We start from the raw sequence: 16434 nt of genomic DNA, 5'->3' as shown, positions 1-16434 counted from the left end.
CAGCTGTTGTGGAAGCAGGAGCTATTGAAGAAGCTTTTAAGAGCAGAAGGTGTGGAGTGAATAAGTATTCTTGGGTTGGTACTCCAAGTATTCAGTGTTGCTCCTTTTGGAACCAAAGATAAGGAGGTTGCTATTTAAAAATCTCCTTTCAGTGTGGTTACAGGAGTTCTCTGTGCCTCGCTGTGCTCTGCTCCTGACTCCTGGTGCACCCATCTGGGATCAAGGGAGAACTTCAGGCACCCACCTGCTGCAGGTTCTAGCTGCTACCATCCCAAGGAGCTCACTGGTTTACTGATGACTCTCTCAAACATATTTTACACAAGATCAACGATATTTTGAGTTTTAAACATTTTCCATGTTTAAACTAGTTACCTAGAAAAACTTTTGATTTGTTTGCATCCCCATGGTGTGGGATTAAGGTTTTGCTCTGTAAGGTGCCCAAACTAGCAGGAAGGTGTTTGTGGGCTCCCCACCCAGCTGGGCACAGCCCTGGGGTGGTTTGGGCACTGTCCTTCTGTGCAGCACCATCATCCTTACACCCACACGAGGCCCTGTGATGCTGCAGAGTTTGCCAGTTGTTATTTCCATTGCTGGCTTGACCAGGATTGATTTTTTTCAGGAATATGTTGGAGTTGTGAAGCTGTTACAGTGCTGGTTCTGAGTGAACCTGCATTTTGGAATACGCCTGAGACAGGGAATAAATGTATAGAAATGGAAAATGTTTATAAACAGCACTGATATTTCTGGATAACATAACTGTGTGAGCAGCAAAATAACATCTTTATTCTGCCAGCTCTGGGGAAAAATGGGGTAAGACTCATTAAAGACTATTCTGACAAGGACCAGAGTTATTGTATTTTCTGACTTTTAATTTTCCCATGGAGAGGCTGAGAAAGACTAGTGCTTAAAACAGAGAGCTGGGATTACATTTGAATCCTCTTTTTCACCAAGTAATTGAATTCTGCTTCTTTTTGTGTTATATGAAAATAACATCACTTGGTGGCTTGAGCAGTTTGAAATCCTTGGGTGGAATGATCTGCAGAACTGTAAACTGTTATCTATGGACAAAAACCCCAACTCTGTGTCTGTTTACGTCCTCACCCAAGCTAGCAGCTCCAATCCTCCTGTTTCTTGCGAGCTGAGAGAAGATACCCTGACATTTAAAAGGAGAATGAGAATTGCCTCCTTCCTTTACTTATTTTTCTTTTCTAAGAAGAACAGGAAGCACATCCAAAATTAAGCGATAATCCTATTTTTGCTCTTTAACTTTAAAACGGGCTATTCTTAAATTACAAAAATCTAATGTCAGATACCCAAATTGTGCTTAAGGAAGGAGGCGAATGTGCCTGGCATTTTCCAGCACACGCGTGGCCATATCTAACCTAAAATGAGAGCCGGTGGGAGATGCCGGCGAGCAGAGGGAAGCGTGGCTGAGCCCGGCAGCCCGTGGCAGCTCCCCAGAGGTCAGATCTCTGTGTGTTTGCACCTCTCCCCTCCTCCCTTTTCTCTCCCCCTTTCCATGTGTATTTTGTCTCCTCCTCCTCCCGTGCGTGCCCATCTTCGCATCCCCGCTGTTCCCTCCCCTGCCCGGCATCCTCGCTCTCGGCCGGGCTCTGGCAGGGCCGGGCGCTCGGGGGGCTCCGTCCTTGCTCCCTGCCCATCCGAGGGGATCTCTGTGAGCCGGGCGAGCCTCTGCTGCTGCTGCTGCCGGGGATGTGATGGCATAGCAACACAGCAGCCGGGGCGGTGGAGGAGGAGGAGGAGGAGGAGGAGGAAGGCAGCGGTGCCGAGGCTCAGCATGCAGCCCTGCCCCAGGGGCTCCGCTGCTGATTCACAGCCAGCCCCGCTGCCCGCCCGGACCCGCCGCGCTCGCAAGGTAGGCCACGGCAAAATGCCCGTGTTCCTGCCTGGGCTGGGAAAAGGGAGAATTCGGATGGATGGTTCAAAGTGGGCAATGCGCTCTTTGGGGCGTGCGTGTCCCTGGGCAGCAGCGCTGCCCGTGCATGTGCGGGTGAGGAAACTTGCGGAGAAGGAGAGAAGGGTGTCGGGGTGGGAGCAGGAGAGCGGCCAAGAGCATCTCCAGGAGGGAGAGGCCGGGGAGCAGCTGGGGCTGCGGATTCCCGAGGCGAGCAGCAGAGCCCGGTGTGCCCGGCTGCGATGCTTTGCTCATTGAAGGGTTATTTACCCCGGCAGTGTTTATTTACCCCGGGCAGGCCGTGTGGTGGCCTTCTAGCATCTTCCTGGCAGGATCAGGGCACCGAAACACTCCTCACGAGCATCAGCCCACAGTCCCAGCTCTGCCCTTCCCGTTCAGCACCTTACACGGTCCAGCCTCGCTCCTTTATGTGTCCGCCCTCCCCTCCCCCAGCTCCTTTCACTCATCCTTCCTCCTCCTCCCTCTCAAGGGCTGGTATTGCCACCACTGACCTTCCCCTGGATGCAGGCAGCCCTGATTGTCTGCAGGAAGCCCAGGACCTCTCCTGCTCCCAGGGCTCAGTGCTCTGCCTCCCTCTCCCAGCCAGACAGGACAGCCTGGGCTGTGCTTTCTCAAGATTTGGTGCCACAGATTGTTCCAGGTGCCCAGTCCAGCCTGTTCCCTTCAGCCTTCCCTCCAGCACAGCATCACAGCTGTGGAGGTGCACTGGTGGAAGTGCCAGCATTGTATTTGTGGGGTTTCAGTGCTGAGATTGCCCATGTGCAGTGACAGGGGTGTGGAGCAATTTTCCCCATACCCTTAAATGCCATGCTTTGTCTGGGAGAAACCAATGTTTGTATGTATTTTGGGTTTTAGTGATGTAAAAAAGGTCTAGTCAGTTTTTGGTCAGCTTGTTTTCCTTGTGCCCTAATCCAAGGTCCCTCACACCTCTCCTGCTGCTCACCTCTCTGCCTTGGACCTGTGGGAGTTCTTGTTTGGTTATTCTCATTAATGGCCTTTCCTGCCTGAGCACAGTGCCCTTGTTGAGGAAGCTGTGTGAGGTCCCAGCCATCAGGTTCAGCTGTGCTGGGGGTGTTTCCATTCTCCCGGCACTCACATGTGGCTCTGGTGCCATCTCACACCCTCCCTGGGCTGGAAGCTTTTCCCTGCTGCTGTGGGAGCTGTCCAGGCAGGATTCTGGAGACAGCAAGGATGTGGTGGCTCTCTGGAAAGGAACAGGACCACGGTCTCCCTTTGCAGCAGTGTCCAGGAATGTGGAGTGCTGGGAGGGGAAGTGTTGGAGTGTTGCTGTGATGTGGTGCTGTGTTCAGGTCCTCTCTGAGGTGGGATGAGGATCATGCCTCTGGATTAATGCCTGAGGCAGATCAATGCTGCTCTCTAAACGTGGCCAGGGCTGGAACTGTGAATGGGGCTGCTCAGGTTGGAGTGGCTCTTCACAAAACCAAGCAAAGTGAGGCAGGGAAGGGATTAAATGAATGGGTTCAAACAAAAGTCCTGAGTTCTGGAGACATATGGTTATTTCTGAATATAGTCATGTTTCTAGAAGTACATTCAAGGTTTCCCCTTTAGCCTGGGTGTCTGTGATAAAAGCATAACAGAGGAATTATAAGTCTCATGAAATAAGACACACTGACCAGAAAGAACTCAGTCTTCAAAAAAACTCTCATTTTCATGAAGATGAAACCAATCTTTTCAGAATTGAGCCAAAATTGCTCCATCCCATTTTCCTTTGCATAAGAATAAGGTCACTCTGCCACATCTCAAGTAAGGAAAGGAAATGTGACTCCATGGGGCACACAGCCTGGCCATTAAATTCATGGCCTCAGAAGGGCAGAGAGCCTTGTGCTTTGGCAGGGAGTTTATTGTAAAAACGACCTTGGGGGCAAGGCAGAGCATTCAGTTTGGAGAAGCAGGTGCCAGCTTTACATGAGAATGAGAAGCCAAGTGCCAAGGCAGCCAGGAGTCAGCATTGCCTTGGCCATCAGAGCTGAGCGTGGGTGTGCTCTTCCCACTGTTGTTGATCAGTTACACAGCCTGGCAAATGGGTGATGTGCTTTTCACAATGCAGCAAAACTTGTTTGCTGCTTCCAGCAGCAGGGGAGGTTCAGGTGCTTAGAGGAGAAAGGCAAAGCTTGAGGTCTTTTCTGGTTTAAATTGGCAGTTTCAGGGCTACAGGAGCCACATTTCTGAAGGAATGTTCAGTTTTTATGCTCGGTGCAACCTTCTTTCAGTCATTAAGCAAGTGTTTTCCCCCTGTTCTGCTGTCCCTTTTGGGAGGTTGCTGCCTGCTCTTCTCCTGCTCCTTCTGTCTGTCAGGTCTAGCAGGCAGCAGCTCCTCTGTGCCCAGCCCAGTGGGGCTGTGGGCTCACAGCTGGCTCCTCTGCCTGCTCGAGTCATTATCTCAGTACTTTAAGCTGCTAAGAGAGGGGAAGAGTTCCTAGGAAAAGTGAGCTTTAGAGGGAGCAACTTAAAACCCAGCTGGGAGTCTGAAACGATATGCAAAAGAAATGTAGGTTTTTCAATCTTCCTGTAAAAAAATTCCCTAAGTTATTTTTGAGCCGAGAGAAGGGTAGTCAGTGTTGCATGACCATGTTGTGGGCATACACCCACACTCACCTGGTGAGGTGGGGACATCATCATCACCACAGTTTCCTAGTGCAAAGCCAACTGGGGAAATTTTTCAGTTTGAGGTTGTGTGAGTGTGTGTATTCTGTTGCTTAGGAAATTGGAGAGTGAGTGAGCCGGGGAAAGGATGCTGCTTCCTTATTAAGAAGTGTGGCACCTGTTTATCCATTGAATTAAAATAACATTTTGGTTATGAGCTCCAAGTCCAAGTGGCCATTTAAGAAAGGAGCTCATTAGATGTGAGAGTCCCCACTTGACCCACCCTCAGTGAATAACACATCTTGTGCTGCTTGCTCACCACCAGATAAACCAAGGTTTTATGTTACTTCTCATGCACAGGTGCTTAATTGAATCACCCTTCATTTTAATTAATAAAGGGGCCCTGGTTCTTTGGTGGAAGTGCAGTGTGAAGCCCAGCTTTGGCCCCTGGGATTTTTAACCCTCAGATGATGGGGTTGGAAATGCTCCCACATGTGGAAGATTGCTGACAGTCCCTTTCAGGGTACATGGGAGCACATAACACCAGGAGAATGGTGGGATGATTTTTGTGGGAGTGTGTTTGGGTATCTATTCTGGGTTTGTAAAGAGATGGAGATGAAGGGCCAGTGCTCTGTGTTGTTTTGATGTTGATCCCACTGGGACAAAGGTTGCTTTTCTCTCACCAAACCTTGACCAGTGGGGTCTTGGGAAGTAGGTCATCTGGCCTGCGATCTCAGGCTTAAATTATTTACTTACAAGTGCAGAAAATAATTTTTTTTGCTGAAACAGGATGTGTTGTTACGCTGTCGAGGGAGTCCTGCTGTCTGTCAGCCTGGGAATGCTGCCTTTGTTAGCATCTACATGGGAGCTGAACTCTGAAATATCCACAAACCTCCCACCTTTCCCCTGAAAGGACACCGAACATGCTGAGCTAAAATGTTATTACTTCTCTGTACAGTAAGTTAAACAACAACAAAGCCATTAACATTTCCAGCAGCAGGGAACATGTTTGTATTTCCACCCTCCTCATGGGATAGAGGCTGAGCTGAGCTGCCTTGCCTCAAGATGTTCCCATATTTTTTTCCTTATGGGCCAAGATCTGAAGTGGAAAGTTTCAGGGAAGAATGTTTAGGAGGAAATTAGGAATTCAAAGCATAAACCCTGTGATTGAGAGACCTCTTGATCTGGAAATTCAACATTACACTCTACTGCCTGTGGCAGGTTTCTAATCCTGGGGGTTTGCTTTAGCCATGGAGGGTCAGCTGCAGTGTGAATTCCCAAACTGAACTGTGAATTCCCAAACTGTTTGGGGGAGTTTGGATATGGGTTTCTATCAGGAGGATTTTAAATAAATGCAGCAGAATTGGAGAAGTCTGTGCACCATGTGCACTGGCGGCAAGCTGTCGCCTTCCTTCTGGCTGGGATGGAGAAGAGGTGCTGAGGAGCTGGGGCAGCCTCTCCAGCCAGCCAGGGGTGCTGCTGCAGCAGGTCTGGGAAGCAGAGAGGGCACAGAGATCCCTGGGTGGTGCAGAGTTGTGTGACAGAGCTGGAGCAGGACTGGCTGGGCAAAGGCTGTTCCAGCTGCCTTTGTCAGACTGCCTGGAAAGGGGGGAGTGGGACAGGCTCTCCAATGCTGAATTTGTAACAAGTAGGAAGAGGAAAAAAAGGCAATTATTTTGGTTTTAGTACCTTTAATGCCCAAGCATTCATCTGTTGAAAAGTAACATCCAGATTTTTTGCTTTCTCATTTTTCAGCTAGAGGATCATCAAGGTCTCAGCTGTGGTAGTGGTTTGGGTACTGAAGTGTTTGGGAGCTCTCACACAGCACTGTGGAACATGCACTGCTTCATTTCTTAGGGTGTTCTGAGGGCAGATTCAAGTGTTGTGTGCTCTGCATGGGGGAGGATGCCAAACAGCCCCAGGTAAGGAGGTTGTACCTGATGCCTCTGATCTGACACCTTTGTGCCTGGAGTGGTTCCTCCAGCACAGACAGGTGAGAGACACCAGTGGAAGGGTTTCCCTTCCTGCTGTCTGCACTGTGTGAGTGCAGTGCCCCAGTCCCTGCTCCATGGGGACTCTGCGGCTGCTTCTTGCAGTGCCCACCTGTGGGAATTCTCACCTGAGCCTTGATGCTTGTTCTGCTTGCACAGAAATGTGCCCAGGGGACCAAGCTCACTTTGTATCGGACCACGTTGTTTCCTGAGCCCTCCAAAGGAGAACCTCTCAACTCATTTTCAATTAGAGGTTGGAGTAGGCTGTGGGGATGAGAGTTTTTGTTGTCTGCACTTCAGTCTGGTTTGAATGATGTTGAACCTTGGCTGTTGTGTGCTGGGGCTCCAGCACCAACCTACAGCAGAGTTCAGAAGGTGGATGGTGGTGTGGGAGAGGCAAAGTGGATCACAGGTTTGGCTCTGGACAGGAGGAGGCATCAGGCAGCAGGAATTTAGCCAGGAAGCATCCACAAAATCTGCTCCACATGCTGCAGTGCCCAGCCCCAGAGCTGTATGAAGCACTGAGGTAGGAGTGCCAGAACTGGAGCTGTTTTGTGTGCCTCAGCAGAGAAGCAGAGCAGATCCAAGAGCATTTCTCCTTGCTTGGTTCCAGCAATAGCAGGGAATTTGGCAGGGGGTCCCGTGGAGCTGCTGGCTTGCCTGCAGACGTGCCTCTCTGTCTGGTTGTCTCTCTCTCCCCTGAATGTGCTCCTTTGTGCTGCCTGCTGTGCAGCTCGCTCAGTCCCATCTGGGTTCTCTACCTCTGGGCTTTGTGTTTGCTGCTGCAGAGTGCCAAAGGGCAGCTGAGGCACTGCCCTCCACCCTGCTCTGGTGTTCCTGGCAGGGAGGTGATGCACAGGACACGGCTGGGCAGTGCCCTTTGCTTGGCACTCAGTTTGTGCTGTGACTGCTGCCTTGGACAGGCTTTAGCTCCCTGTGCCATCTGTGTCCTGATGGGCTCTGCCATCCCTGGAGGAGTTCAAGGAGCCAGCCCTCAGGAGTGCAGCAATGCCTGTCCTTATTTCCATGATGCTGGCAGGGAGCATGGACACACTCCATGGATGCCTGCAGGAGCAGGGTTACCCACCCCTGTCTCAGAGTGCACCTGCCCTGTGCATGCACAGCTGTCACTCAGCAAAATGCACTCAGAGCAGAGCTGCTGACCTGCCCAGCACTGCTCCTGCTCTCTGTGCTGGTGGCAGGCACTGCCAGGGGCCAGGCTAAGGGCAGAGAGCCCAGGGGTGTGTGTGTGCTGTTGGGGGGCTGGCTGAACTCCTCTGGCCAGCACACACCTCTGCAGTTTCACTGCACTGTGGCACAGGAAAACCCAGGCCTCGGGATGGCAGCTATAGTGAGATATCACAGAACCTCACTGGAAAATCCATGGATTTCCCTGTCCTGGGGAAGAGCTCAAGGGCATTCCTCTGTCAGGGGCTTTGAGGAAAAATAGCTTTCCACACCCTGAGAATTGTATCTCCGCTAGATTGAGTGTCATTTAGAGGAACAAAGCCCAAATGGCACAAGCACTGGAGGAAAAGGAGGTGGTGCTACCTTCTGTCAGAAATCTTCTGTACCCTTGGGGTTGGGTGTGGTGAATTTGCACCAAGAGGCTGCAGGGCTTTGAAGACCCTGGAATTTATAATGATTAATGTGGGTCTCATCATCCCCTGATAATCCCTTGCCTGCATGGGGGAAGGAGCAGGGATGCACAGCCTGCCGTGCTCATTGGTGCTAATGGGCAGGAGAGGGAGAGGACGAGACCTTGGACTGTCAGCCTGCTGGAGAGCTCAGCACAGGCTGTTCTGCTGGAAAGGGAGAGCATTATAGCTGTAAAAATCGCTCAGAGATTAAAAAAAAAAAATCACAGGATAATCTCTTAATGTGTGTAATTGAGGGCAGAGGGGCAGAGGAGGCTCAGGCAGGGCAGTGAGGCTGTGGAGGTGCCAGGCATGGGCAGCGTGCACAGGGCCAGGGGGGTTTCTCCTCAGCTGTGCAGTGTGGCTGCTGTCAGTGCAGGACGTGCTGCCTGATCCTGCCCTGCCCTGCCAAGCAGGAGGGTCCCCAGCTGTCCAGCTGAGCTGGTGTGAAGGAGCCAGCAGCCTCCTTCCATCAGCATCACTCATTGCCCTGCAAGCAGCCTCATCTCCAGGCAGCCATGAGCTCTGTCTGCTGGAGCAGGTGATTTTCACCTTGTAAAAGTAGGAAAGCAGTCACCAAGTCTTCTCTGAGCTCTATTTCTCGTGGCTTTCCATAAAGCTGAGATGGTGCTGGCAATGAAATGAATCCTTGTTTTAGCTCATTTAGAGTCCAAACAACAAAACCCAGCAGCATTGTGAGCAGAGGTCTCATTTCTGATCTATGGAATAGTCCAGGGGCCACTGCTAACTGGCTTTACAGGTCATGCAGTTCAAAAATGGGGATAATGAAGGGAATTTTATAGCTCATAATGAGCAAAATCTCATAAAAAGCTAGCTCACAGTATGAGATACATGAAGCTGGGGCTCTAGGCAGTTTGCCTTCTGAATATAAAAGGAAAAAATATGTTTGAAAATGTTGTCTGTTATGGGGAAATGTCTGTTCTGTCTAAACATAAGTTGTTCTGGATTAAAACCATACTGTACCACCTACTAGGAAGAAAGTGAATGTTATCTCAACCACAACTAGAGCAATGGCCATGCTAGTGAGATCCTCTGTCCCTTTCTATAACCATGGGCATCTTGTACAGTTCAAGAAACCCAACCCTTTCTAAAAGTGCAGTGCAGTCTGTGGGACTCACTAACAGCAAATTGCATAACCAGGTGGAAGAAAAGAGTTGGATGCTTAGATGAAACTAGATTGTAGCACCAGTAGAAGTACATTAAATTAAAAATGCTTCCTTCAGTCTCCAGCTGCCGTGGAGGCAGCGCTGCAGGCAGCTGGGAAGGGGCTCTGCTCTGTGAGGAGGTGCAGGCTGACCCAGGCACTCTGCTGCTGCCTTTCAGGTGCTCCATGCCCGTGACCATCAGCTCTGATGCAGCCCCTGGTGATGCAGGAATGGCTCCACGTCCTCCCTCCGTGTCCTGAGTGGCCCCTCCCGGCCCAGGCGCAGCACAGCAGCCCTGCCCGCCCGCTCTCTCAGGTAAGAGCTGCCCCTGGAGCCCTTCTCTGGCAGATTTGTGCACATCTTGCAGCTTTCTGGGGGGCAAAGCAGCCCCTCTGCTCCTGGGGAAGGGGAGGCTGAAGCTCCAGCCCCCATCACTCCAGGAGGAGAGCGTGTGCTCTGCTCTGGCACTGCTGCTGCAGAGCCTTCCCCAAAGCAGGGGAGGAGAGACCTGCAGAGCTGGACTCTGAGCTCTTCCACAATAAAGAATGAGAGGTTACTGTAAACACCTCTCATGTATTTGGTTGGGCTTTTTTTCTTTCCTGGAAACTTGGAAGAATGTCAGCTTTTGGTGAAAATGTAGCTTTTCTACTCTTCCTGGTTGCAGAGAGGAGATTGGAAATAAGCCCCTGGTGGGTTGTATTGATGCTGTAAGGCAGAGCAGGAATCTGACCTCTTACTAATCTAATTATCTCGAGGGACAGATCTTGGTGTCCCTCCTCCTTCACCAGGCTCCTCAGCAGAGGGGCAGGAAGGTCTCTGGGGACCCTGGGTAAATGGCAGAGCAGATGGAAGGACAGAAAGGTGTGCTGGCAGCTGTCTGTGAGGCTGCCTGTGCTCTGCACTGGGCTGGCATGAGGTGCTTTGGCACCTCTGCTGTGGGGAGAGGCTGCCCGGGCTCTGCCAGGCTGTGGATCCCTCTTTAGCCCTTGGTCCCAGGGTGCTCTCACCTGTCTGGGCACTGCCAAAGGTTCCCTTGGGCACTGGCAGTGTTCTCCCCAGGACAAACCAGGTCCCAGCTCTGCCTTTTCCTTTTTTGTTGTGTTTCAAGCATGAGAAGCAAGGGCTGAGCCTGAGGTCTCTCCCTGCTCTGGCTGACCATCAGCCTGGACCTGTTTGCCTCAGGGAGCTGGGGTGTGCAGGGGGGAGGCAGAGCTGTCTCTGGAGAGGCTCCAGCTGCAAGGATGAGGCAGGGGCAGGCTCTTGGTGGCTCAGTCAGGGTTTCTTGGCCCCAGGGTGGCTGCTACAGTGCCGCTGTGGGCCAGGGGTGGTTGATAAACAGCCTGGCAAATGAAGTGAGGAGGGAGAGGGATAGAACAGGATGAGCAGGGAAAAGCCTTCCTGACCTGCTGAGCAGGGATCAGAGCCCTGTGGGATTTGCTGGGAGAGAGGAGGGGAGGGGGAGCAGGAGCAGTGTTAATGACAGCTCCCTGTTGGTGCCTAGGAAACAGCTTCTCCGTCCTTGCTGAGAGCTCTGGGCAGGCTGCACACAGCCCTTCCTCAGCTGTGGACTCACTGCAGCCCCCTCCTCCAGTCTGGGAGCTGCTCTCCCATCTGTTGGACCTGAGGGATGCAGAGGAGAGGAGCTGGCTGTGCTGGTCCCACAGGGAGGGCAGCACCCTCTGGGAACAGAGGGGGAGATACTGGGAGCTTTTCTTTCCCTCCCTGTAGGTGGAAGAGAGCACGATAAAAATTCTGGGCGTCAGGGCTGTGGGGGACACAAGAAGCCAGCCCAGAGCTTTTTGGCAAAAAGAAACTATTGGCACTTGGTCCAGGCTGGCATGAACATCTGCTGGTACCCAACACTGTGCAGGGACACGTGGGGGACAACAAGGGCAGATCTCAAGAACCTATTTACCTTCTGGGTCACTGAGGCTTGATGGGATGGTTTCCTGGATAAATCCCTTTCCTGGCAAACACCCCTGTGTGCTGTGTGTGCTCCAGCATTGGAGCCAAGGTCTGTGCTGGGCATCCCAGCACATCCCCTTTGCCCTGCCCTCGCAGAGATGGCTTTTCCAGTGACCCTGTATTGTAAATCAAAGGTGACTCCGACAAAGGGAGAGAGAATGATGCATCTGACTCCATCATCAGAAGGCTAATTAATTACTAATGAAATACTTTATTATACTGTACTATGTACATTGTATCTAAACTGAATCTGCCCTGCACTCACTCTTGCTCACAACTGCCCAGAACTGCACTCATCTCTGATTCTCTCCTGACTGTCCTGTGACAGTCCCACACACACACACACACCTGGCCCTGACAGGCCAAGGGAATGAAGCATCCTCACTCTGGGTAAACAATCTCCATATTGCATTCTACTTTAGCGCAACAGAGGCACTGCAAGCGAGATAAGAATTGTGTTTCCCCTCTTCTCTGCTTGTCTCAGAGCCTCTCTCTGTTCAGAGGCCGTGTGAATAGCACAGCCGTGCACACACCTGCTGTCCCGTGGGGCTGTCCCCATGGGCACATCCCTGCCCTCGCCGTGCTCCAGGGCAGCCGCGGGGTTGGGGCAGGTTGGAGGCCGCTGGAATGTGCTGGACAAAGCTGGGATTGAGGCTGGCAGGGATGGCTGCCGCCCCCTGCGCATTCCTGGGGGGTCAGTGCCCGGCCGTGCCGGCTCCGGGCCGTGCCGTGCCCGCTCCTGCCCGGGGCGCTGCGGGAGCGATGCCTGCTCCTCCGGCGGAGCCGGGGCTGGGAGCAGCGAGGGGCAGCGGCCACAGCCCGCGGGAGACACTGCATAAACCTGCAACAGGTGAGGGCCCGGGGCTCTGGGGAAGGGATGCTGAGGGGATGCTCAGAGGGAAAGTGTCGGAGTGATGGGGGGACCATGGTTGGGACTGACAGAGACAGAGATCTCTGCAGCCAGGGCTGGAACTTGGGGTTCATTGCACAGGGCCTGGGTGCAGGGCCCTGCTGGGATTTGGGGTTCATTGCACAGGGCCTGGGTGCAGGGCCCTGCTGGGAGCTGCCAAACACAGCTCAGAGCAGATCTAAGAGAGGGGTGCAGAGGATGAGAGGGTGAAAAAGTAAAAGGGTAAGAGAGCAAAAGCATAAGAGCAAAAAAGGGGTAAGCAAGTAAGAGGGGCAAGCGAGCAAAGTTCCCGTTACAATACAATAAATCATCTTCTGAGTTGAATATTCTGATTTTCACTAACCAATCTAGTACAAGATACAAATCCTACAGCATTTCCATACAGTCTATAAGAATCATTACATCACCATACTGTGTTACATTTTAAACCCTAAAAACTCCTCTTTGGGCCCCTTCTGCCAAGCTGTAGGGTCTGCTCTGACCCTTGGGCCTGTCTGCAAGCAGAGGGTGTTGTTCCATCAAAAGGGGATTACCTTCAGCTGGCCACACCATTGTTTTTTTGTTTTTCAGTAACTGAGGTATCTCAAAGCTTGCTTTCATTTCAATCTTGCTTATAGTTTCCATATTCTCCAAATCTTTTGCCAGGCAATCATATTTATAAGGCTTTCCTGTTTCATCTTCCCCAACAGGAAAGCATTTATTTTTCTCTCTGCTGGCTTGCAGGGGGCTTGTCCTAGGGAAGCAGGTGTTCAACACCTGCTCTCTGCTTGGTCACTGCTACGTGATTGTCTACAAGGTTTGGGAGCTGCAGGCGTGGTGGGCTTTTAACTTGTGCAATAAGGCCAGGAGGGCTGGGTTGTCTGCAGAGCTGTGCTGTGGTGGCACCCAGGTAGAGCTGATCCTTCCTTTGGAATCCCCTGGGATAGAGGGGAGGGCTGGAGAGTTCCCTGGCACTGACCTACTTCAGTGCCATGAGCACCTGAGCATGCAGAGTATTGGTTTTTCTATGTGCAAGCAGCAGTTTTAGCTTCACTGGATCATTATCTGTGGCCCCAAGAATCCTGTGAACTCTGTGGGTGATGGTTTTCTCTGTTTTCCTGGTGTTTCTGGAGTGGCAGGACGGGGAGGCAGAGAACAGCCTGTTGGATGTTTTTAGATGAATCCAACTTAGCACCACTCTTGGCGATCACTTGATTTTTCTCTGAGAACTGGTGTGGAGGGGGTATTTTTAGCTGTGCAGCCAAATTCCTTGTCTGGTTGTTTTCTCCTGCCTGTTATTTCCCTCGGCTTGGCTGAATTGCTTCTCCAGACACCTCCACGAGCCCTTGGACAGCACAAGTGACAAGTATGTATGTACACATTCCCCTTGCAAGAGCTGCTGCTTTTCCCCCAAGGCAGCTGCCCTTATCTGGCCTGTTGTATGCTGTTTAGAAAGTACTAACACATTTAATTATGGTTGATTAAGCACCTGGGGATAATTATCTCAAGCGAGCTCTGATATCAAAGCAGCACTCGATCGAAATGCTGCCATTTCTCCAACACAGCTCATTGATGTCTCACTTATGGGGAAGCGTCCATGTGTTTTGCTTAACAAACTGTGTTTTTTGGAGAGAAAATCCCCTCTCACTTGCTGAGTCCTGTGTCAGGGGCTTTTGATGCTGTGTGTTGCTGTCACCAGCACGTGCAGAGAGTGTGTTGTGAGCAGGAGCATGATACAGTGCTGAAGGCTCAGGAGAGGATTCCAACAAGGATTTGTTGTCCAGGGATCAGAACCCAGTTTTTCCAGCTGGATGTGCCTCCCTTGCCTGGCTGGGTTGGGATTTGCTGTCTGCTCTCCATGGCCTTTTGCAGCACCCTTCCCACGGCTGCTCATTCTGGAGGGCTGCGGAGGAGAAGCAGCATCTGTGGAGGAGAAGTGGCTTCTCAGATTTGCCATGCAGGCAGGGAATATCCTGGAGCCTCTGTAGAGGAGCAGGTGGCAAGTGCCAGCACTGGGGATGGCAGAGAGGATGTTGGCAGATCCCCTTGGTCCCTGGGAACAGCAGGATCAGCCTCCTCTCGAAGCACAGCAGCTCTGTGTAACATGGGAAAAATCATCATTAGCCCTGCAGGCTCTGTGACACATAAGGACCAGCTCTGGCTTAACAGCTCTCAGCAAGATAAGCTCATTGCTGGATAGCTGAGGAGAACAGGAGATGAGCAGTGAACCCTCCCTTCAACCTTTGCTCTGAGTGCTGCTGGAGCTGCACTGTCACTGTAGGACACGAAAGAACACAAGCTCACACTGCTGCTCTCAAGGTGAAGAAAAAAGGGCAGTTTATTTTCTGACTCCAACATTTATAGTTTTCCAAGAGTGACAGTGGATTGGAGGGTGACAGTGCCACCTCTCCAATGACACTGGACAAACCAACAGTTTATCAACTTTCTCCTCCTCCATAAAGGAATGCAAAACAATGAGTTATTTACAGAAAGTGTGTGAGAAAGTTCACTACAAGAATGTCAACATCAGAAGGCTTAGAAAATCTTAAAAATCCAAGGTGACACTGGCACTGCATCCCAGGAGTTTCCTGGGAGCTGCTAACAGACCACCCAAGGAGCAGGGCAGCCCCCTTGAGAGTCAAAAATCCAGTCAGGGTCAGGGCAGAGTGGGGTGGGTGTCCCCAGGCAAGTTCCCAAAGCAGCAGGCAGCAGTCTCTGGATGCAGTGTGGTTCTGTTTCTGCCCAGGTTGAAGCCTCCCAGGATGGTGCAGGACCCTCGTGTGTGACCCCCCGGGCTCCCAGCAGTGCTGCCGGGCCCCAGGCCCCTCTGGAGATGAATCTTTGCTGGAACGAGATCAAGAAAAAATCCCACAGCCTTCGGTAAGAGTCGTGCCTGCAGCGAGCCCCAGGCTGGCCTGGCCTCCCAGCCTTGCCTGCTGCTTCTGACTGTCAGGAGACTTTTGAACTCTTTTGCTTGATGAGGCACATGAATTCACAGTGACCTTGGCTCAGCTCCCCCTCTGGTCCGCAGGCTTTTGAACTCCTTTTGCTGGAAAGCATCTCCTCCATTTCTACCCATCCCAAGCTCTCCTCCCTCCCCTCCTTCCCTCCTCTTTCTGCTGCTGTCTCTGTCCTCTGCCACCTCTGCAGCTCTCTCTTTTTGCCCCATGGCTTTGCCTGCACCTCCTCTGTGCCCATCCCTTCACTGGGAGCCCTCTCCCCTGCATGAGGGGAACATGCCTTCCAGACTGCCAGAGTCTGCAGCTCCAGCATGACAGAGAGCTTAACTGGGGCATGTTAATTGTCTCCTGCCTTAATCCAAGGCTCCTGGAAGCTGCCCAGACATGTAAATGCCATTCCAAGCCCCCCTTGCTAGCCAGAGCAGTTCTGACCCACGGGCAAACGCAGAATGGCTGTCCTGTGCTCTGGGCTCAGGGTGAGGAATGGCTCCAGGTCCTTGTTCCCTCTGCCTCACCCCACCTGGCAGTGTAGGCTCTCTGCTGGCTGGGGGTCAGCACAGCCCCTGGCTAAGGTTGCTGCCAGTCCCTGGGGATGTCCTGGGGGTCATGCCCAGCCCATGCTAACATGTTAATGTGTGCTGCCAGTCCCTGGGGTCAGCACCCAGCCATGGTGCTGTGCTTCCCCTCCTCAGGGAACCTGCTCCTCTCCTGTCTGTCTGTCTCACTGTCCTTGCTCCCCTGCCAGGGCTCGTCTGGAGGCCTTCTCTGACCACAGTGGGAAGCTGCAGGTGCCTCTGCAGGAGATCATAGACTGGCTGGGGCAGAAGGATGAGGAGCTGTCGGCGCAGCTGCCCCTGCGGGGCGATGTTCTCCTGGTGCAGCAGGAGAAGGAGACACACGCGGTGCGTTCTGCTGCTCCCCTGCTCCTGCCCTGTGTGTGCACAGCCCTGCCTCTGTCACTGCCACGCCACAGCCAGCCCCTGAGGGACTCCATCTCTGCTCTGAGAAAAGGCAGAGCCCAGCTGGTTTTAGACAGCAAACCTACATTACAGCCTCGAGTCACCTGCAGCTGGTGATGGGCCCTGTCCTCTGTAGTGGCTTCCCTGTGTCCTCCCTCTCACTGGCCTCTGCTTCTGGGATCCTGCAGCCTGGGAAAGCTGGTCTAGGGGCAATCCTGTGGCTGCAGGAACATGTTATCATCATACCTGAAACTGGGGTACACACCCTGGCAGATCAGAGTCTCCTGCTCCCAAGTTCACAGCATTTTCTTCTCACTGCCAGAGCCT

The 16434-nt window shown here is 52.3% G+C and overlaps 1 protein-coding gene across 1 annotated transcript in view; it reads left to right on the top strand.

Annotated features, from left to right (window-relative positions):
- The first annotated feature begins 1579 nt into the window (after positions 1-1579).
- The window catches only part of DRP2 (dystrophin related protein 2), a 31284-nt gene continuing 16429 nt past the window's right edge, over positions 1580-16434 (top strand). The window contains exons 1-4 of the mRNA XM_063170383.1: positions 1580-1876; positions 9513-9649; positions 14935-15068; positions 15894-16050. Coding sequence (XP_063026453.1) covers positions 9542-9649; positions 14935-15068; positions 15894-16050 — 399 coding nt within the window. The 5' untranslated portion in view covers positions 1580-1876; positions 9513-9541. The remainder of the gene's footprint in view (positions 1877-9512; positions 9650-14934; positions 15069-15893; positions 16051-16434) is intronic.

The sequence above is a fragment of the Melospiza melodia genome, chromosome 16, assembly GCF_035770615.1.
Source record: "Melospiza melodia melodia isolate bMelMel2 chromosome 16, bMelMel2.pri, whole genome shotgun sequence".
Classification (NCBI taxonomy): domain Eukaryota; kingdom Metazoa; phylum Chordata; class Aves; order Passeriformes; family Passerellidae; genus Melospiza; species Melospiza melodia.
Note: the sequence above shows the minus strand (reverse complement) of the source record. Positions and strands in the feature narration are given on the sequence as shown.